This window comes from Narcine bancroftii, chromosome 6 (assembly GCF_036971445.1).
Source record: "Narcine bancroftii isolate sNarBan1 chromosome 6, sNarBan1.hap1, whole genome shotgun sequence".
Taxonomy (NCBI): domain Eukaryota; kingdom Metazoa; phylum Chordata; class Chondrichthyes; order Torpediniformes; family Narcinidae; genus Narcine; species Narcine bancroftii.
The window spans coordinates 208324621-208347904 of NC_091474.1; the positions used below are offsets into that span (position 1 = coordinate 208324621).

The following is a 23284-nucleotide window of genomic DNA, read 5'->3' on the forward strand; positions in this document are numbered from 1 at the left end:
CCAGAGATCTTTCTTCTAAGTAATATAAGAAGTAAAGAACTTGGACTCGATTTGGAAGGAGCACAAAAAAGATTTATTATGATAGCCTTAGCAATAGCAAAAAAATGTATTATGTCAACCTGGAAATTAGAAGATAGCCTGAGAATACAGCAATGATACATAGAAATGAATAAACGTATTCCATTGGAAAAAATAACATATAATTTAAGAAATAACATCATAGTATTCGAACAAATTTGGGAACCGTACATGGAACACAACAGAGAGGTCCTACCACGGACCTCCACCACCTAAAATGACAGAAGGAGAAGACGAAATGAACTGACCCAGTATGTAAAAGTAGATGACACAAATTTCTTGTTTATTTTCATTGTGTGATGACATTGTTTAATGGGTTTAATGTATCATAGATGTTGAAAGTTGAGTGGGTGGGGAGGGGGGGGTGAAGGAGGGATGGAAGGGAGGGGGGAAAGGGGGAGAAAATGACACTGTGTATATTCAAGAGGGAAAGGTTTGTGTGTATTTTGGTCAGTATGGTTCATAGTGTGAAAAATGTTTTAAAAATTTAAAAAAGAAAGATGTGATGCTGGGTGCTTTGTAGAGCAATAACATAGATAGATTCCCAGGGTTTGAAAGAATGCACCCCATTGAAAGTGACAAGAAAGGACAGTACAGTTAGAGTAGTGAATAGTGCAATGCCAGTGATCAGGACCGGATTCGAATCCGCACTATCTGTAATGAGTTTGTATATCTACCCATGTCTGCGTGGGTTTTCCTGGGGGTTCCAGTTTCCTCCCACCAGTCGAAACATACCGGGGGCATAGGTTAATTGGGTGTAAATTGGGTGGGACGAACTTATGGGCCAAAATAGCCTGTTACCATGCTGTATATCAAAATTTCTTTTAAAAAAAGGAGATTGTGGAGTCCTCGATGAAGATCTTTGTATCCTTGTGAGCCTAGGATGATTGGAGATTAGCTGACATTATTTGTTTGTTCAAGAAGGGAAATAGGAATAGCCAGGAAATTATAGGCCAGTGAGCCTCACATCAGTGATGAGGAAGCTAATGGAGAGGATTTGCACACATTTGGAATGGCACCATCAAATTAAGGACTATCTGCATTGCTTTGTATGGAAATAGTTATGTCTGATAAATTTAATTGAGATTTTTGAGGAGGTAACAAAGATGATTAATGAGGGAGGGCATCGGATGTTGTCAACATGGATACTGTCTACATAAGGCATTTGATGAAGTCCCTCTTGATAGGCTAATTCAGAAGGTAAAGATGTATGGGATCCATGGTGAATTGATAGATTGGATTTGGAATTGGCTTGGATATAGGAAACAGAGAATGTTGGTGGAAGGGAGTGATTCTGATTGGAGGTCCATGACCCAAAGGTGTTTAGCAGGAATTGGTGTAGATCAGAGAGTTTGAGCTACAAGGAGATCTTGGACAAACTTAAGTTATTTTCTCTTGTACATTGGAAGCTGCAAGTAGCCCTGACAGAAATTTATAAAATTAGATGAAGCATAGAGCAGTGAGACAATCTTTTTTTTTCCCAAAGGGTAAAAATGTTAAATACTAGGGCACATATATTTAAAGTGAGGTGGTGGGGGCAGGAGATGTGTTTAGCAAGTGTTTTTAAAGCAAAGAGTGGTAGGTGTCCAGGATGGGCTGCCAGAGGAAGATAGTAGTGCCTAAGATGCTTCTAGAGAGGGATAGGAATATGCAGTGAATGGAAGGATATGTATCAATTAATTTAGCATCATGTTCAGTGCAGAGATCATGGGTGGAAGGGCCTGTTCCTGTGCCGTACATATTTACATTTTATGTTCTGTCAATTACTTCTCCATTCGTAGGAGGTGTGGTCTAGCTGGGAGACCAGCTTGGAGCCTGGCCTAGAAATAGCTAAAAATATTGGAACTAATATTTTTTCCAACCATATAAAGGTTGCAAATGGGTAATAGAATCTTGCAGGCTGTGACTGGTCATGTGAAATATCAATGTGCAGATACTCTCAACACCCAATCCCTTCTCTCTGCTTAGCTTCAACAGGAAATAGTCATCCTTGTTCTTTCTCATTTCAGGTGTAGAAACTGACCTGATCCTGCAACAATAAGAAAGAGAATGAAGCCTTCCTGATCCCAGGTTGGAGATTAGTACTTTAGAGGCCAGGCTTCACATCATGGATTACTAGTCATAAACAAGCAGGAACTAGAAATTGTCCCAGAAGGCAAGGAGTGGTGTGCATTTGGGTGTGAGTGAAGAAAGCATCTCCAATGACAGTGGGGCAGAGAGGTAAGATAGAAAGCATCCTAGAAAGTCCAAGAGGATTTAAATGTTGACCCTAGGGTCCCAGATTCCAAAGGGAAAAAAAGTCCTGTGGCCTGTATCCCCACAAATGTGCACAATGGCTCAGATCATGCTGGAGTCCAGTTTCAACTTGCATTAGATCTTCACAGTTACAGGGAGTAAGTGATCAGCAGGTACCATGACTATAATCCTGAGAACAGATCTATTTCTATGGTACCTCTTACTGAGGGAGGGCATCGGATGCCCTTGTATGCCCCAAAAGTCTATTGAGATGCAGGAATAGAGGATTATCACAGAGCAATATATCCAACTATATTCAATTCACAATTAGCATTATTAAAAATAATATTTACCACATGTTACTGAACAAGGTCCAATCTCCTCATATTCATCAGCATTAAAAGAATTTGTTTTATCTGAAATAAAAAAACGCATTCATTATAGATTGACTTTCAATAAAGATAAACAAACCACACACCTTCCTCTTACAGATTAACCTCTGAAAGTATTTCATTTTTCTGATATTATTGTTAAATTCATGCAAACCCAAAGAATCTGATTGCAAAGCTTATACAATTGATGTGAATTTATGGTATCCATTTAGAGACCCTAGACCCAAAATTCCAAGAGATTTGTAGTTTATCCAATTTTCTGTCTGTGTATTTGTATGTGTTAACAGACTGTCACATTATTTCTTTGCTGATTTTTAAAATTATTATGGTAGATTTTTTTTCTTTCATCTTTTTAGATTCAGGACAGGGATTCCAACAATGCACCAACCAGTGTTCACTGAGGGTTCCCTTAAATGTATTGGGGAAGGGGGGTTGAAAATGCTTAAAAAATACAATGTTCTTTGCCTATCTACAGAAGTTTCCTACAACATATTTTGAATTTCTATTAAAGAATGAAAGGTTTTGTTTATTCCTTCAGCTCAAACATATTCTAAAACTTACAGGTAGGAGAAAAGGTGAAAAACAAACTTTTAGAACTTATTAATTCAAAGGTTTCTCAAGACCTCTCAATCATTCTTGTTAAGAACATGTATTTAAGTAGCACAATGAGTAGAGAAAAATATCTTCCAATACTTTCAAAGAATATAATTAATCAATGTAGACATTGAACCATAAAGAGAGATCAACTCTGTTTGGCTCTCCACAGATGTTGTCTAGTTCCAGTAATTTTGCTTTATTTTTGATTTCCAGCATCTACAGTATCTCTTAGATGCATGATCAGTCAAAAAAATGGAATTTAGAATTAGATATTAAAGAAAGGGAAGAAATAAATATTTCCAATGTTTAGGAACTATTTATTTGAATGCATAGGTTTCAAAGAGAGAGGGTAATAATAATATTTCCTTTATATATTACCTCTAACATAACAAAATGTCTAAACCGCTTCATAGAAGCATAATCAAACTACTTTTGACAGCAAGGAATGTATGAATTAAGGCAGATGACCAAGAAGTACATTAAAAGAGCTTAACAGTTGACAATTGTGGTTAGATTAAATTTAGATATCAACAAGCAAGAAATGGGAGAGTGAAGTGTGATGGATTTGTGTTAATCTTTAGTTTAATGTTAAACTATATTTCATTTTTTTTTAAATATATATATAGATATATACATATATATAGATACATATATCTATATATATGTTTTAGTAAAGTTAGTTATGGGTGGACAGGGTCACATACAGGTCACTTCACATTTACAGAGACACCATTGCACTCAGAGAGAGTATTCATTTCGGAGTTGTCGAGTCTGAAAGAACCAGACCATAATGGAACTGAAGTGGGTCTTAATTGATTCCAGGACAATGACAGCTGGTCAATTAAGCAAGTTCTTCCTTGAGAGACATGTGCTCAGACTATCTGGAGTCATAACCATTTAAACCTCTTGGACAGAAATTAGGTCAGATATTTTTATGGATGTGAAGTGGTAATTTCAAGGAAGGCAAAAGGTCATCTACCAGGATTTGGGTTTGGAGAAATGAAACTGAAAGAGTGGTGATGTCATATCACATAATTTCAGTGAAACATATAACTAAAGGCAGAGAGAGATATTTTGAAAGCAGACTGAAGAGATTGACCATCCTGTGAAAGAGACAAGGGTAAAACAGTAGCCTTTGGAGACAGAGGGAGATGCTTTTCTGTATTGTATTATCCTTATCATAGGAGATATTCAAAGTAAGTGGTTTTAAAGTAAGTAAGACTACTTTGTTCTTAATCAAGAAAGAAATAATCATTACAATTACAGTTCCATAACCCTATCAAGATAGGGGGAAACTTGTAAAAAAAACGCGCATGAAGAATATCTCTTTGAAAGTCAACTCTTCAAAAGACTTGCGAGTTTAAAGAATCTGAAGACATGATGTTTAAAAGTGCTTCATAATTATTTCTGTACTATGATTTAAAAATCTTCAACCAACACAAGATGTTTGATGCTGAAGTTTAAAACTGACTTTTGAAACTCAAGCTCAAACTGTAATGGTGTGGATTTTAACACACACACACATATATCTACATTTGGAATTAAGTTAGGGTTAAGTTTAGAGATAAGTACGTAATGTTATATTTTTAATAGTTTAATAAAAAAACTATCATTTTGAATTTTCCTTTGTTAGTTCATAAAAATATTTATTAATTTTTAATAGTCAGAATCATAAATTGTGGGTTTAGAGGAGTTTATAGAGGTAGAGCATGATGTGATCACGTGGGAATTTGAAAATAAGGGTAAATATTTTAATATCAAGCCATTGCAGGGTTAGTGTAGATCAGGAAGAGGTTGAAAACTGATGAGGAATTGGTCATGGGCAGCAAAATTTTAGCTGATCTTTAAAAAGTTGCAAAAAACCATTGCATGAGGCCAGGAGGAGAGGCAGTGGTAAAATTTAAGCACAAGAATTTAGAGTTTTGAACTCAAGGTATCAGTTGGCCAAAATCCAATATAGATCGATGGTATTTAGTGCCATTTAGAATGTTTTGATGTCCAGACTTATGATGGTGGAAGGTCAGCTGGCAGATTTGAAGATAACAGAAGGATAGACATAGATCTCATGCATATAGATGAGTGAAGGGTGGAATCAGTCAATACTGTGACTTTGGAAGTGAATGGTCTTGATTTTTAAGGAAATATGGAACTATAGCTAAGGATGACAGAGTGTCCTGAGCCCTGCTGAGACAGAGGCTGTAAGGATTCAAATGGATTTCAAGCTGGCAAGCAGTTCTGTTTGTGACTTTCATGCTGTTGTTAAATTTTTTTTTAATGCTGATTCCTAGCAGCACCTAAAAGCCAAGGATAGTTTCTCAGCCTTGTTAGAGAGATAAAGATGATCAATTTCATTCTTTTGTTCCGTGAAATGGATGGATCAGAAAAGCCCTGCCTATTTCTATTGACTGTCTAACAATGTTTTAACGGCTTGTAACAATGTACAGCAACTGATAATAACGTTAACAATGTTTAATATTGTTGGAGTCACGTGATGGAGTAGTGGCCGGACGGTGAACTCCAGCCCTCTCCAGAAAAGTCGGGAAAAACAAAGGAAAACACAAAGGCACAGAAATAAAAGTTACAGAAAAGTGAGTATAAAGGTGGAAAGAAGATGGCGACAAAAAAAGAAAAATCGAAAGCAACGGTAAGAAGAGAGGAAGAGAAGACAAAGGAGGAAAAAGGTGAAGGCCTTACCTGTCCGAAGAGGCCCGCTGCGGAGAGAGAAACCCGCTCCCTCAGGTCGGTAAATAATGGACTACAAAAATGGCTCGCTGAGCCGAGTAAAAGTGCGCAACCGCGCATGTGCGAGGAATCGCGCATGCGCGATGCGAATGAAAAAAAAACACACCGACGGGAGGGGGGACCAGCTGGGGAGTCGATCTCCACAGCCGGCAACGACAGCTGCAGAACACCTGCAGCAAGAAGAGACCACAGAAGAATAGAAACAAGAAAGAAGAGGAGGAAAGGGCACCAAAGAAACAACAGATGGCCAACCCAGAGGAAGAAGAAGAGGAAGAGGAAGAGTACAGGGAAATATAAGAAGAAAAGAAAGGCAAGGTAAAGGATATACTTGCTCTTATTAAAGGATACATGGAATCATTTAAAGAATGGCAAACACAGGAATTTAATGATTTAAGAAAAAGAATAAACAACACAGAAGAGAAAATGAATAAAATAGAGATGACCTTAACAGAAATGGGAAAGAAAATGGACAAGATGGAAGAGCGGGCAGTAGCAGCAGAAATGGAGGTAGAAGACTTAAAAAAGAAATTGGAGGAATCTAATAAAAAAACTAAAGAGACACAAGAACTACTAGCTCAAAAAATAGATACAATGGAAAATTATAACAGAAGAAATAACATAAAGATAGTGGGCCTTAAGGAAGATGAAGAAGGCAAGAATATGAGGGAGTTTATAAAAGAGTGGATACCTAAGACCCTAGGATGTCCAGAACTACAGCAAGAAATGGAAATAGAAAGGGCACATAGAGTATTGGCCTCTAAACCACAACCACAACAAAAACCAAGATCTATTGTAGTAAAATTCCTAAGATATACTACAAGAGAAAAGGTACTGGAGAAGACAATGGAAAAAGTAAGAGAGGGCAACAAACCACTGGAGTATAAAGGGCAAAAAATCTTCATTTATCCAGATATAAGTTTTGAACTCCTAAAGAAGAGAAAAGAGTTCAATACAGCAAAGGCGATTTTATGGAAGAAAGGGTATAAATTTATACTAAAGCATCCAGCGGTATTGAAAATATTTATTCCAGGACAACAAAACAGACTATTCTCGGATCCAGAAGAAGCACGAAAATTTGCAGAACAATTACAAAAATAGACTCTCTAATGAGAGTAAAAATGATCACGATTGATATGTATGCGGGTAAAGAGGTATAAGAGTGAATAGAGACAATGTGCATACGTGAAAGTATCTGTACTTAGAGGAAAATATAGATAGTATAGACAAGAATTAATAAGGGAAGGTAATGGAATAGAGAGAATAAGGAGGGAATTAAAAGAGTGACCTTTGTGACATATGAAAAGTGAAATCTTTTCTGGGGGGGGCGGGGTGGGGGGAAATAGCGGTCACTGCAAAATCAGTTGACGCTTGCGAGTGGATTCGCAAATCCAAATGGAGAGGTGAGATGTGGTTGTCCGACAAGGGATAAAGGACAACTCAGGAGGGGAAGGGGAGATTGGGGATAAATAAGATAGAAATAGGAGAATAAGGAAAATGTTGGATGTTGTAGGAATGTTGTCTTATAAAGAGTTGAAAATAAGAAAACAGAAATGGAAAAGGAGGAAAGGTAATGATGGAAAAACGGAAAGAGAAGATGAACAAAATATAAAAGGGCTACGCTGAACTATATGACTTTAAATATTAATGGAATACATAACCAAATTAAAAGGAAGAAACTACTAAATTTAAATGAATAAATGTATTCCATTAGAAAAAATAACATATAGGTTAAGAAATAATATTGAAATATTCGAACAAGTAGAGGAGCCTTACATTAAATACAATAGCGAAAACCTACCGGGGACAAACATTACCTAAATTGATGGAAGGAGAAGGAAAGAAAAGAATGGACTCAGTAGAATTTCTGGTGTATTTTTGTTGAATGACAACATTGTCTGACTGGCTTAATGCAACCTAGATTGTATACCTAAAATGGATGAGGGGGGGGGGGGTGGGGGGGTGGCTTGGGAGGAGGGGGGGGGGGAGAAAAAGTCCCTGTATATGTGTGAAAAAAAATAGTGTATATCATTGCTAATGTGATTTATGGTGTGAAAAATAAAAAATTTAAAAAAAAAACAATGTTTAATATTGTTTAATAAACTTTAGAAAATTCAAATTAATTTTAGTAAGAATTTGTTTGAATGTATCATAGACAACAACAACATTCTGATATCCTCCAATCAACCATAAAGAAAGTAGTCACTACAGAGGCCTATCACTAGCATTGTATTTATAGGTCATTTTGGGCACTAAATGACAACATTGAATACACATAAATAATTCTCAAGGCCACTGAGTTATGTTTTACAAAAAACAATATACAGGACATATATAATAACCTTAGAACACAGAACATAGAGGCCCTTTAGCCCTCGATATTGACCGACCTAAGGTAACCTACTCCACAACAATCTTATTTTTACCCTACCTCAGACCTATAACCTATTTTTCTTACATATATGTGCCTGTCTCAGAGTCTTTTGAATGTCCCTATTATACCAGCCTCCATCACCACCACCCCCCTCCCCCCACCGTAATACATTCTAGGCACCTACCACTCTCTGTGTTTAAAAAAACCTTGGAGCAGAGATTATTTTCATTTGTATCACAATGAAAATTCATTGGTGAAATGGCAGCCTTATTTTACACTCCAGAGGAGCATAAAGGTAGCAACTTATTGAATGTCACCAGAATGAAAAACATAAAATGAAAAAGATTCAGGTTAGGCCTAGTTCGGGCAAGAAGCGAGAGGAGCTGCACCGAGGAGGGGTGAGGAGTAAGTAACAGGGCTGGTAAGTAAAAAGGAGAGAGCAGGAGAGAGTGAGGCTTTTTTAAAAAAAATGGCGTGGTAGGCAAATGGTTGAGTTTTTTTTGGGTGTAAGTAATCGGTGTAATTGAGTTAATTGGCAGAGGACAATAAAAGGAGGGGAAAGTCAGAGAGCGGCCCAGTGAGTGAGTCACACAGAGAAGGAGTGGGACAGAGGCTTTGGCTCACGAGGCCTTGGTAAGCAGAGGCTGAGGGCAAGCTTGTTCACATTAAGGTAAGGCTGGTTAGTTGTTTACCTGTTTTTTTTTTCTTTCCTCTGCATTGAGGAAAGGGAGAGGGAGAGAATGAGTGTAAGAGCAGTTTGCTGTTCTCAGTGTCAGATGTGGGAGGTCCTGGAGGCTTCTGGCCTCCTGTTCGTCCATATCTGCGCCAGATGTGCTGAGCTGCGGTTTCTCAAGGACCATGTTAGGGAACTGGAGCTGCAGCTCAATGGCCATGCTCTGGTTAGGAAGAGTGAGGACGTCATAGACAGGAATTACAGCCAGGTGGTCACACCAGGGCAATGAGAGGAGGACAAGTGGGTAACAGTTAGGAGAGGCAAGGACAAGAGTGAGGTGCTAGAGATGACCCTTGTGGCTGTAACCCTCAATTAAAAAATACTCCTCTTTGAATACTGTTGGAATGGACAGCCTAGCTGGGGGAAGCAACAGTGGCTGTAACTCTGGCACAAGGTCGGCCCCTGTGGGTCATAAGGGTAGGGAAAGGATAGGAGGCTCAATAGTTAGGAGGACAGATAGGGGATTCTGTGGACACAGTAAGGAGAACCGGATAGTGGTTGCCTTCCTGGTGCCAGGGTCCAAGATGTTGCTATTTGTGTCAAAGATATCCTAAAGTGGAAGGGAGATGAGCCAGAGGTCGTGGTACATGTAGGTACCAATGACATTGGGAGGAATAGAGAAGAAGTCCTGAAAAGTGAGTACAGGGAGTTAGGTAGGGAGTTGAAAAGAAGGGCCGCAAAGGGAGTAATCTTGAGATTACTGCCTATGCCACGGAACAGTGAGAGCAAGCATAGAATGAGGTGAAGGGGTGGAGCAAGGGGCAGGGATTCAAGTTTCTGGATCACTGGGACCATTTTTGGGGTAGGTGTGACCTGTACAGAAAGGATAGGTTGCACTTGAATCCCAGGGGAACCAGGATTCTGGCAGGGATATTTGCTAAGGCTACTCAGGAGACTTTAAACTAGAATGATTTGGTGGGGGGACAATACCAAATGGAAGAGAACAGCAAGAATAAGATTAGATTGCAAACAGAAAAAGCTTGTCGACAGTGCTTAAGGGTGGAAAGGCAGGTGATAGAGAAGGGAGACTGTGCGAAGATGGAGGAGAGATGATAGAAAAAGAACATAATGGAGTTGTTTGTAAAGATAGGGACAGAGAGTAAAAAATCTCTGAAATGCATATATTTTAATGCTAAGAGCATTGTAAGGAAAGTAGATGAGCTGAGGGTATGGATTGACACGGAATTATGATGCGGTAGCAATTAGTGAAACATGGTTGTAGGAGGGATGTGATTGGCAGCTATTTCCTGGATTTCATTGCTTTAGATGTGATAGAATCAGAAGGGCAAGGGGGGTTGTGTTGCAATGCTTGTCAGAGAAAATATTACAGCGATGCTTAGGCAAGATAGATTAGAGGGCTCGTCCAGGGATGCTATTTGGGTGGAAATGAGGAATGGGGAAGGGGTAGTTACAATGGTAGGGGTGTATTATAGACCGCCTAATGGGGAACGAGAACTAGAGGAGCAAATTTGTAGGGAGATACCAGATATTTGTAATAAGCATAGGGTTGTGATTGTGGGAAATTTTAATTTGCCAAATACGGATTGGGAAACCCATTCTGTGAAAGGGCTGGATGGGTTGGAGTTTGTAAAATGTGTGCAGGATAGTTTTTTACAGCAATACATAGAGGTACCAACTAGAGAAGGGGCAATGTTGGATCTACTGTTGGGGAATGAGATAGGTCAAGTGATGGAGAAATGTGTTGGGGAGCACTTTGGGTCCAGTGATCATAGTGCCATTAGCTGCAATGTAATTATAGAAAGGGATAGGTCAGGGCCTACGGTTGAGGTTTCTGATTGGGGGAAAAGCTAGATTCGAGGAGATGCAAAAGGATTTACAAGGAGTTGATTGGGACAATTTGTTTTATGGGCAGGATGTAGTAGAGAAATTGAAGTATTTTAAAGGTGAGATTTTGAGGGTTCAAAATCTTTATATTCCAGTTAGGTTGAAAGGCAGGGTCAAAAGTTTGAGAGAGCCATGGTTTTCAAGGGATATTGGAAACTTGGTTCGAAAAAGGAGGGACCTACAATAAATATAAGAAACAAGGGAAAAAGATGTTTGGAGAATATATTGAATGTAAAAAGATCTTAAGAAATAAATTAGAAAAGCAAAAAAAAGGTTCGAGGTGGCTATAGCAAACAGGGTGAAAATAAATCCAAAGGGTTTCTACAAATATGGTTATAGCAAAAGGAGAGTAAGGGATAAAATTGGTCCCTTAGAGAGTCAGAGTTGACAAATGTGTGTGGAGCCAAAAGGGATGGTGGAGATCTTGAACAAGTTATTTTCTTCAGTATTCACTAAGGAGAAGGATATTGAATTGTGCAGGGTAAAGGGAGCAAAGAGGGTAATTCTGAAGACTATAGTGAAGTATTGGAGCTTTTGAAGCATATAAAGGTGGGTAAGTCTCCAAGTCTCGACAAGATTTTCCCCAGGGCCTTGAGAGAAGTTAGTGAGGAAATAGCAGCGGTTTTCGGACAGTGATTTTTCAAAAGTAATTAGAGACGGGTAGAGTGGCGGAGGCTTGGCATATTGCACATGTGGTTCCATTGTTTAAAAAGGGTTCGAGGAGAAAACTTAGCAATTATTAGCCTGTAAGTTTGCCATCTGTGGTAGGTAAATTAATGGAAAGCATTCTTAGGGATAGTGTGTATATATAAGTATCGGAAAGACAGGATCTGATCAGGAACTCAACACAGATTTGTGCATGAAAGGTCATGTTTGAACAATCGTTGAATTTTTGAAGAGATGACTAGGAATGAGGAATGCAGTGGAGCAGAAAGATCTAGGAATAATAGTGCATCATTCCCTGAAGGTAGAATCTTGTGTGGATATGGTTGTGAAGAAGGCTTTTAGTATGCTGGCCTTTATCAATCAATGCATAGAATATAAGAGTTAAGAAATGATGTTGAGACTGTTCAAGGCCAAATTTAGAGTACTGTGTGCAGTTATGGTCACTGAATTATAGGAAGGATATCAACAAAGTAAAGATAGAGTGCAGAGAAGATTTATGAAAATGTTACAGAATCTAGATTACAAAGAAAGATTAAGCAAATTAAGTCTTTATTCCTCGGAGCATAGAAGGTTACGAGGGGATTTGATAGAGGTATTTAAGATTGAGAGGGATAGATATAGTTGATCTGGATAGGATTTTTCCATTTAAAGTAGGAGAGATTGAAACAAGAAGTCATGAGTTAAGAGGTAAGGGGCAAAAGTTTAGAAGCAACATGAGGGGAAACTTCTCTCAGAGACAGGTAGCTGTATGGAATGAGTTTCCAGAGGTAGTGGTGGCAGAGTCAATTTTGTCATTTATATGGATGAGAGGGGAATGGAGGGCTATAGGCATGGTGCAGGTAGGTGGGACTAGAGGAGAGTAGTTCATTGTGGACTAGAAGGGCCAAAATGGCCTGTTTCCATGCTGTAATTGTTATATGGTTATATGGTTATAATGACCATAAATCATAGACCTGGTGAAAAACATATTGTGAATTTTGTGGCAACACCTATATTCTGAAAAAGTTGCATGGTTTCTAGTTCACTGTTTTTCCAAAACTATCATGTGGAAAAAGTTGTACTTTGAGTTAGAAATGACTTTAATGCTCTTGGGAGTATTATCAATTACCAAAAAAGAGTTTAACAGTACAAAAATATTGTCTTGTAGCACTGCTAAAGGCAGAGTTGCTGAAATAAATGCTGTCCACACCAAGCATGTAAACCAGTAACTATCATTCATTCAAACCACGTGCATTCCTTTTTTAGGGGAGGCGACAGGCTCACGAGAGTAATGCCATAATACTGCTGTGAGGCCTGATTGTTCCCCTGGCAATGCGCTCCTGCAGCCTGGAAGTTCTGCACGGTGGGGGGAAAGCCCCTGTGCCCTGCTGCGCTGGCTGTTTGCTACGGCGATTTGACCCATCGTGTGTGAGGTTGACCTGGCCTGCTACTCCACCCACACTCCCAACCCCCCAGAATCACAGTCTCTTTGGGTGAGGTTTGGAAGATTGTCTTTGGGTCGGCGCCCCTGGTGCCATAGTGTAGGGGCAGGGAAAGGCTCAGAACAGTCCAAGTGGGCTTTCTTGAGGCGGTCGACTGTAAATATGTCGTTCCTGACTCCAATGTCTAGAGTATACACAATCCCCACCCTCCTCAGTACCTTGAAAGGCCCTTTGTAAGGGCACTACAGGGGGGTACCTGCTTTTCCCCATCTTACAAAGACAAAGTCCATGGCTTTGAGTTCTTGTAGGACATGGCTGGTTGGCATCCTGTGGGTGATGGTAGGATGTGCACGTGGGTAGGCGGCGTGGTTCCTCAGCTGCTGTAGGACATCCAGGGTGCTTGGTGGTGGCTCTGTGGAGCCGATATGGACATTGCCTGGGATGACGAGCAGTGTGCCATAGACCATTTCCACCCTCTTTAGGTGCTGCATGGATGCCCAGCAGGACCCATAGGAGTTCATCCATCCAGTTGGGCCCATGCAGCCGTGATTTGATGGCTGCATTTAGATGGCAGTGAAAATGTTCTATCAGCCCATTGGATTGGGGATGGTAGGTGGTTATGTGGTGTAGCTGGCTGCCACAGAATTTGGCCATGGACACCAGAGGGAAGAGGTAAACTGGGCTCCCTGGTCCGAGGTTATGCGGGGAGGGACACCAAATTGGGCAACCCACTTTGAGGTGAAGGTTCTCGCAAAGGTCTCCGTGTTGCAGGCGGCACGGGCACCAGCTCTGCCCAGTATGTAAAGTGGTTGACCATGCTGAAAAGGTACCTCATCCTCTAACTAATGGCAAGGGGCCCTTCAATGTCCATGTGGTCGAACCTGTTCGCTGCAGCTGGGAAATGTTGCACTGGGGCTTTAATGTGCCGATGGACTTTGGCTCACTGGCATTGTACACAGGTTTTTGTCCAAAGTGAAACTTTGCACCGAAGCCCATAAACATATGAACCTGTCCAAAATTAGGCAGACTGTTGACCGGATAGAAGGATGAGAGAGTCCATGCACTTGATTGAACACCTGCCATCTCCAGGTCACAGGCAGGATTGGCCTGGGGTGGCCTGTAGACATATCGCACAGGAGTATTGGGCAACCTGTGTCTAGCGTGAACTCCTCAATTTGTAGACTGGTGTTGGCAGTGCGGTATACCTGTGTGTTGGGATCTTCAGCCTGGTCCCTGGCGAGCTGAGCTGTGTTGATGCCACTCATCACCTCAAAGATCGTTGGCCTGGACAGTGTGTCAGCTACCATATTGGACTTCCCCGCTACGTGGCGGAAGTCTGTTGTATATTTGGAGATGTACGAAAGGCGCCATTGTTGCCTCACCGACCAGAAGTCCAAGACTTTGCCCAGTGCCTGCACCAGCAGCTTGTGGCCCTTGTAGGCTGTGAACACACAGCTTTTGAGGATGTACTGGAAATGGCATATGGCCAGGTACATTGCCAGCAGCTCGATTGGTCAGAGGTGTTTGCTGAAGAAAGTGAGTGGCCACCACTGGTGATCTGCCCACTGTTGCAGCACTGCGCCCACTGTCCAGTCTGAGGCATCTATTGTTAATGACAGGGGTAAGTCTGGATCCGGGTGTGCCAGTAATGTGACTTTGGAGAGTGCTGTTTTGGTCTCCTCAAATGCCTGGAGTGCCTCCGCAGACCAGCTGGGCTCCTTGTTACCTGCCTTAAGGAGGTGGAAAAGAGGCCTCATGGTGGCTGCTACTCCTGGGAGGAAGCAATGATAGAAATTCATCCCAAGGAATTCCTGCAGACTTTTGAGGGTTTTGAGCCTGGGAAAGTTCCAAATGGCCTCGGCCTTGTCAGGCAAAGGTGTTGCTCCTTTGCTGGAGATGCGATGTCCAAAGAAGTCAATGGTGGACAAACCAAATTAGCACTTGGATGGGTAGATGGATACCCTGAAAGTCTGCAGCCGGGCAAACAGGCATTTTAAATGTTCTTTGTGGGTCCTGGCATCAGGGCTGGCAATGAGGAAGTCATTCAGGAACATGAAAAACCCCTCCAGGTTTCTTGCCATTTCGTCCATAAGGCACTGGAATGTTTGGGCCGTGTTTTTCAGCCCGAATGGCATTCTCAGGAACTCGAAGAGGCCAAACAGGGTGATTATGGCCGTCTTCTGGATGTCATCCTAGTCCACTGGGATCTGGTGGTAGCACTTCCCCAGATCAACTTTGAGAAAAAAAATCTGGGCACCTTGGAGTCGTGCGGCAAAGTCTTGTATTTGCGGGATGGGGTGTCTGTCCAGTACTGTTGCATCACTGAGCCCACAGTAGTCTCCGCAGGAGTGCCAGCTGCCGGGGTTCTTTGGGATTATGTGTAGTGTCGAAGCCCATGAGCTGTTGGAACAGCAGACAATCCCAATTCCTCTATCATGGCAAACTTGGCCTTGGCTTGGAGGAGTTTATCTTGGGGCAGTCGCTGCGCCCTCGTGTTCGGAGGTGGTCCCGTGGTCTCAATGTGCTGTTGCACGCCATGTGCTGGTTTCGCATCGTGGAAGGTGGGGGCCAGTAGAGCGGGGAAGTCAGTGAGCAGTGCGGTATACTCGCTTTGTTCGAGAGGGGGAACTCCCAAAGGCTGGAAATTGCATTGGCACAGCATGAGGGGGAAAACCTGGAAGGTGGTGGCATTAATTAGTTGACCAGAAGTTTGTTCATCCACTCCTAGGAGAGCCTACTCTACTGAGGCGACAGTACAGTCCCACCTGAAAACGGCATTCTCAGTGTGAAAGGTCACGCAACAAATCCCATAGGTGGGGATGGTTGAACTGTTGGGAGCCTGTAGGGTAGGCCTCTGGCATTGTTTTTCTGCTCAAAGAACATGCGCTGGTGTCTATCAGGAATTCCCACTGGGCCTTCCGGTTGCAAAGGTAAAGCAGGCCTTTTCTGGTGCCAACCACTGAGACCACTAACAGCGATAGGCTGGCTTGTTTCCCTGCATCTGGCTGGGTTTGCTACCTGAAAAGGTAAGGGCAGTATGCACCGCCAGGCATTGTGGCCTCACTGATGGTAGTAGTAGCAGTATCCTGCTGTTTTGTTGCTGGGTCAGTGCATTGTGGCTAGACTGCTGTTATGGCCACCATGGGGGTGCACAAGGTGGCCGAGGTTTGTGCTGTTGCTTCCACTGTGCAAATAGGCTGCACGTGGATGGAGCTGGATAAAGGAGTGAGGAAGAGGCGGTCGACCATGAGGTGGAGTTCAGCAAAGACCATGGCAGCAGCAACATGGTTTGGCAACTTGGAAAGGAACAGGGCCTCAAACAGGAAGCACTTTGTGTGGCCATCTGCAAGGGCCACTAGCTCCTGCATCAATTCTGAGGTTTTGCGATCACCTAGGCTCTGCGTATTAAACACACGAATGGCCCATTCATTCCGGCCAAGTTCAAATGACTCGAGCAAAAACCATTTAAACATCATGTACTTGCCATCCAAGGGTGGGTTGTTGACAAATGGGGCGACTTTCACTGCTGTGGCGGGGTCCAAGGTGCTTACAACATGCCAGAACTTGGTGTCCTCAGCTGTAATTCATTGCATGGAGAACTGTGATACTGCAAGTTGAAGCCAGCTGCATGGCTGGTTTGCCCAGAATGGCGGCAAGTGGACGCTAATGGTGCAGGAGATCTGTTGGTGGTAGCTGCTTAGGCTGTGGACGAGTTTGCTGGATTCATCCTGCTGTGTGTTGTTGGTTCTAAAATGTTAGAGCCTGTTCAGGGTCACCACTGTAGCACTGCTAAAGGCAGAGCTGATGAAATAAACGCTGTCCAAACCAAGCAAGTAAAGCAGTACCTGCCATTTATTCAAACCACGCACATTCCTTTTTAGGGGAGGCGACAGGCTCACGGGAGTGATGTCATAATGCTGCTATGCGACCTGGCTGTTCCCCTGGCAATGTACTCCTGCACCCTGGAACTTCTGCACGGTGGGGAGAAAGCCCATGCCCTGCCACGCTGGCTGTAAACTACAGCAATGCGCCCCATCGTGCATGGGGTTGACCCAGCCTTCTACACCCTCAAAACAAAAAGGCCAAGAAGAGAATTGAGGTCTCCTTTTCTTCTATTTACATTTACCAAGAGTGTTGCTTAAATAGGACTCAAAGAATTCTAGAGGGCCTTTTCCATCCAGCATACAGTATTTTTGACCCACTATCATCAAGAAGGAGATACAGGAACATCAAAATCAGGACTGATAGGCTGGGAAATAGCTTCTTCCCACAGCCTGCGAGATTGATGAACAGTACCCCGAAACCACATAGATCTTCCCAAAATATTTATATTTATTTTAAATTATATATTGATGTAAATGTGTTTATTATGTGCTGTGTATCGTGTGTATCTTTGTGTATCACTGTTCATCTGGCTGTATATGTTGTTCATTATTTGGATGATAATGAACTTGAACTTGAAATAACTGTTTGAATTTACTGAGAGTTTATATCATGTCAGTCATACTTGATATCCTTAAGAGGGATCCTATGACATTAATTCATTGTTTTATACTTGGATCGGTGTCAGTGCTGCGCAATTGCTCATCAAAAGAAAATGTAAGGCGCTCGTTTGTCCGATAGCCTACAGGTCACCCTTGGGCAAGGTGTAGTGCCTGTTTAGTCTTCCAGTCAGGGTGATGTAAAGCCATGGATTGCAGATGGTGGATGGCTTTTACAAGCAGATTCTACAAAGTGGAATTTATGGTTATAAAACTAAAAGCGCTGGGCAGATGAATCTGCTGATCATTGGTCAGGGTTACCCGTCCAGTATGGATAATGCAACTGAATCTTTGGCTTGGCTTCGCGGACGAAGATTTATGGAGGGGTAATGTCCACATCAGCTGCAGGCTCGTTTGTGGCTGATAAGTCCAATGCGGGACAGGCAGACACGGTTGCAGCGGTTGCAAGGGAAAATTGGTTGGTTGGGGTTGGGGTGTTGGGCAACAGGAAACCACTTCAGTATTTTTCCCTTGTATAAGCATGAACTCAGCATCGACTACAGTCTCAGCTCAAAGATGGAGCCTTCACTGAAAGAGAACAGGGGAGGCAACAACTACAATTCAGAGGGTCCAAGAATGTGACGGATGGAGAGACATGATCGCCCACGTTGAACGGCAAGACAACTGAATGATGATTATTCTTAGAATAATATTCCTGTCATAAAATCAAGATAAACAAGCAGCACCAACTTGGAGATTCCTAGTATTCTCGTAATTACAATGACACCATATACAACATCCTCTCTTTGTGTCAGTTTGGCATATGGTTAATTCCTCAGTAAACCCACCTTAAATATAAAGGTGATTGTGGTAAACCACTGTAAATATGCTTGACTGTGTTAGGACATGCCCCTTGCTGAATGTGCCTGAGGCTCCTCCCACAGACCCCTGAATAAAGATGACTATGCCACAGCTCCCTCCTCAGTCCAGGACAGTCGACCAGCATGGACATGCCTCCAGCCTGTTGTCAATAAAAGCCGATCAGTTTCTCTATATCTTCTAGCCTTTGAAGTAATTGATGGTGCATCAGTGATCACATTTTTAAAAACACAATCGGTTGTGGAGTACACAATACATTGTGCATTGCAATTAGACTTACAGGCTGCTGTGTATTACAAGTTGATTATTAACATGAAATTCCATCCACTTTCTCAGGTAAAAGACCCTCAGGCACCACTTCAAAGACCAGGCCAATTTTCAAAGACCAGCCAATATTTATCTCTCAATCAATATCAATGAAATCAATTATTTCAGTCATTATCACAGTACCCTTTTTGGGATATGGTTTATGCACAAATTGGATGCTCCCTTTCTCTAAATTGAAACAGTGATTATTGTTCATTATTGTAAAGTGCTTTGGTTATCCTGAAACTAGGAATGAACTGTTAAAATTCAATATTTTCTTTCATTCTTTTGATAATTTATTAAATCACATTGAATACTTTAATATACACAAGAAACAAGTTCTAAATATATGGCGTAAGCTTGAAATAAATAAATATGCATGGTAGATTCAGGATTTTTCTCAAACAGCAGTAAGCAAAGTACTTGATTTGAAACAAATAGTTAGACATTCAGCCCTTTATAAATGGTGCCTTTGGCCCATTGTGTGCCTGGCAGTCATCAAAGACCTATCCCAATCAGGGAAAATCAGCACCGTCACCTCCTTCTCACTGAGAGGTAACACAAGGAAGCCTCGAGTCTACGTGCTTGGCCCCTACTCTATTTCCTCTCTGTGCACATGAGGGTGTAGCCAAGATTGGCTCTAATGCAATCTATAAATTTGCTGACATCACTTTAATTGGCTGAATAATGGGAAATGATGAGTCAGAATACAAGATGAAGACTGGCTGGGTGATTCCAGGACAACAATGTGGTTCTCAATGTTGACAAGACCAAGGAGCTTATTGTGGTGGCCTGCATTGATGGGATGGAGGTAGAGAAGGTTAGTACATTCATGTTCGTGATAGGAGGATCTTTCCTTAATATGCCACATACAAGAGGAGTCACGTGATGGAGTAGTGGCCGGTAGGGGAATTCCAGCCCTCTCCAGAAAAGTAAAAAAAAGGTAGAGAAAAAACAAAGACACTAACATAGAAACCATAACAAATTGAAAGTGAAAGTGTGGAGAAAATGGCAGCAAAGAAAGAAAAACCAAAAACAACGGGAAGAAAAGAAGAAGGAAGGACGTCGGAAGAGAAAGGTGAAGGCCTTACCGGTACGAGGAGGCCCGCTGTGGAGAGAGAAGCCCGCTCCCTGAGGTCAGTGGAAACCCCGAACTCAGGACTACAAATATGGCTCACGGAGCCAAACAAAAGTGCGCAACCGCGCATGCGCGATGATTCGCGCATGCGGGATGCACAAGACAAAAACAACACCAACGGGAGGGGGAACCAGCTGAGGAGTAAATCTCGACAGCTGAAACAGACAAGTATAACATGACAACAAGACTCCCAACAGGAAAACAGAAAATAACGGGAACAAGAAGGAAGAGAATAAAAATAGGAAATCAAAGAAACAACAGATGACCAACACAGAGGAAGAAGACCAACACCAAGACACTTTTAATAAAAATAAGAAGAACAAAAATACCCAATAAAATAAACAACCCAACAAGAAAATCAGAAGAGACAGAGGTAAAAGACACAGATCCTGGAGTGGACTCAGAAGAGGAGGGAGAACATCAAACTCTACACAGAGAAATGGAAGATGAAGGGAAGGGCAAGTACATGGATATTTTTTTTTAAAGAATATATGGAAACATTAAAAGAATGGCAGACACAAGAATTCATTGAAATAAAAAGAAGAAGAAAAAGTACAGAAGAAAAAGTAAATAGATTAGAGATGGTCATGACAGAAATAGGAAAAAGAGTAGACAAGATGGAAGAACGAGAAACAGCCATAGAAATGGAGGTAGATGACTTAAAAAAGAAATTAGAAGAATCTGATAAAAAGGTTAAAGAAACACAGGAGCTGTTAGCTCAGAAGATAGATATAATGGAAAATTATAATAGAAGAAACAATATAAAGATAGTGGGCCTTAAGGAAGATGAAGAAGGCAAAAATATGAAAGAATTTATAAAAGAATGGATCCCCAGGGTTCTAGGAAGGGCAGAATTACAGGAAGAAAAGGAAATAGAAAGGGCACACAGAACATTAGCCCCTAAACCACAACCACAACAAAAACCAAGATCCATTCTAGTAAAATTCCTAAGATATACAACAAGAGAAAATATATTGGAGAAGGCAATGAAAAAAATAAGAGAAGACAAAAAACCACTGGAATACAAGGGTCGAAAAATTTTTTTCTATCCAGATATAAGTTTTGAACTCCTGAAGAAGAGGAAGGAGTTTAATGCAGCAAAAACGACCCTATGGAAAAAAGGTTATAAATTTATGTTAAAATACCCAGCGGTACTTAAAATAGTTATCCCGTGGCAGCAAAGCAAACTATTCTCGGATCCGGAAAAAGCACGAAAATTTGCAGAACAGCTACAAAACAGACAGAGAGATGAAGAGATATAACAAGAACAAAAATGACAACAAACTATATATATATATATACACATATATAAAAAAAATAGAGTATAAGTAAGAACTAAGAAGGGAAAGAAAGGGAAGAAAGGAAGTAAGGAGGGAATTAAGAGAGTGACCTTTGTTATATATGAAGATTAAAATCTTTTCTGGGGGGCTGGGTGGGGAAGAATAACAGTCAATGCGAAATCAGTTGACACTTGCGAGCGGATTCGCAAATCCAAATGAAGAGGGGAGATATGATGTCCCGACAAGGGACAAAGGGCAACGCAGAAAGGGGAGGGACTATTGGGGTTAAAGGAATTTTTGATATGAGAATAGTGGAAATATTTTATGTTTTAGAAATGTTGTCTTATAATGTGTTCAAAAAAAGAAAGCAGAAATGGATAAGAAGGGAAGGTGGTGATGAGGAAACGGAAAGGAAAGATAAACAAAGTATGAAATGACTATGTTGAACTATATGACTTTAAATATTAATGGAATACATAACCAAATCAAAATGAAGAAACTGCTAAATTTACTGAAAAAAGAAAAAATTGATATAGCATTCGTGCAAGAAACACATTTAACTGAAGTGGAACACAAGAAATTAAAGAGAGATTGGATAGGACATGTAACAGCAGCATCATATAATTCAAAAGCCAGAGGAGTAGCTATATTAATCAATAAAAATGTACCAATCAAAATAGAAGAGGAAATAATAGATCCAGCAGGGAGATATGTAATGATAAAATGTCAGATATATTCAGAATTTTGGAATTTACTCAATGTATACTCACCTAATGAAGAAGATCAAAAATTTATGCAAGATATCTTTTTGAAGATAGCAGATACGCAAGGGAACATACTAATAGGAGGGGATTTTAACCTTAATTTGGACTCAAACATGGATAAAATTGGGAAAAAAAACTAAAACAAAGAACAAAGTAACCAAATTTATAATTAAATCGATGCAAGAAATGCAACTTTTGGATATATGGAGGAAACAACACCCAAAGGAAAAGGAATATTCATATTATTCGGGTAGACACAAAACATACTCAAGGATAGACCTATTCCTGTTATCAGCCCACATTCAGGGAGAGTTAGGAAAACGGAATATAAAGCTAGACTATTATCGGATCACTCACCCCTGTTATTGGCAATAGAGCTAGAGGACCATCCACCAAGAATGTATAGATGGAGATTAAACTCCATGCTACTTAAAAGACAGGATTTTAGAGAATTCATTGAACGACAAACTAAAATGTACTTTGAAATAAATACGGAATCAGTGAAAAATAAGTTTATACTATGGGACGCAATGAAAGCGTTCATCAGAGGGCAAATAATAAGTTATGTAACTAAGATGAAGAAGGACTACAATTGGGAAACAGAACAGTTGGAAAGGGAAATAACAAATCAGAAAAAAAATTAGCAATAAAGGAAGATATAACTAAAAGAAGAGAATTGGCAGACAAAAAAATAAAATATGAAACACTACAAACATATAAGGTGGAGAAGAACATAATGAAGACAAAACAGAAGTATTATGAGCTAGGAGAAAAAAACGCACAAAATACTAGCGTGGCAGCTTAAGACAGAACAAACTAAAAGAATGGTATTGGCATTAAGGAAAAAGGACAAACAAATTACATATAATCCAACGGAGATCAATGAAAACTTCAGGGAATTCTACGAACAATTTATATCAAACTGAAAACGAAGGAAAAGAAGACAAAATAGACGAATTTCTAACTAAAATTGAACTAGCGAAATTACAAACAGAGGAGCAAAATAAATTAATAAAACCATTTGAAATAGAAGAATTACAGGAGATATTAAAAAACTACCGAACAATAAAACACCAGGAGAGGATGGATTCCCAATAGAATTCTATAAAACATTTAAAGACTTATTAATTCCTCCCCTCCTGGAAGTAATCAACCAGATTGATAAAACACAAAACATACCAGATTCATGCAAAACAGCAGTAATACCAAAGACAGGGAAAGATCCACTTGCACCAGCATCATATAGACCAATATCTCTACTTAACACAGATTATAAGATAATAGCTAAACTATTAGCAAACAGATTGGCTGACTATGTACCAAAAATAATAAATCTAGACCAAACTGGATTTATTA

At 40.7% G+C, this 23284-nt stretch overlaps 1 protein-coding gene across 3 annotated transcripts in view; it reads right to left on the minus strand.

Annotated features, from left to right (window-relative positions):
* Positions 1-23284, minus strand: part of LOC138737005 (uncharacterized) — a 268455-nt gene that overhangs the window by 234247 nt on the left and 10924 nt on the right. For all 3 annotated transcript variants that reach the window (XR_011340709.1, XM_069887356.1, XM_069887355.1), the window contains exon 2: positions 2667-2729. Coding sequence is in view for 2 of the 3 variants with exons in the window: in XM_069887356.1 (XP_069743457.1) it covers positions 2667-2729 (63 nt within the window). In the remaining variant the exon portion in view is untranslated. The remainder of the gene's footprint in view (positions 1-2666; positions 2730-23284) is intronic.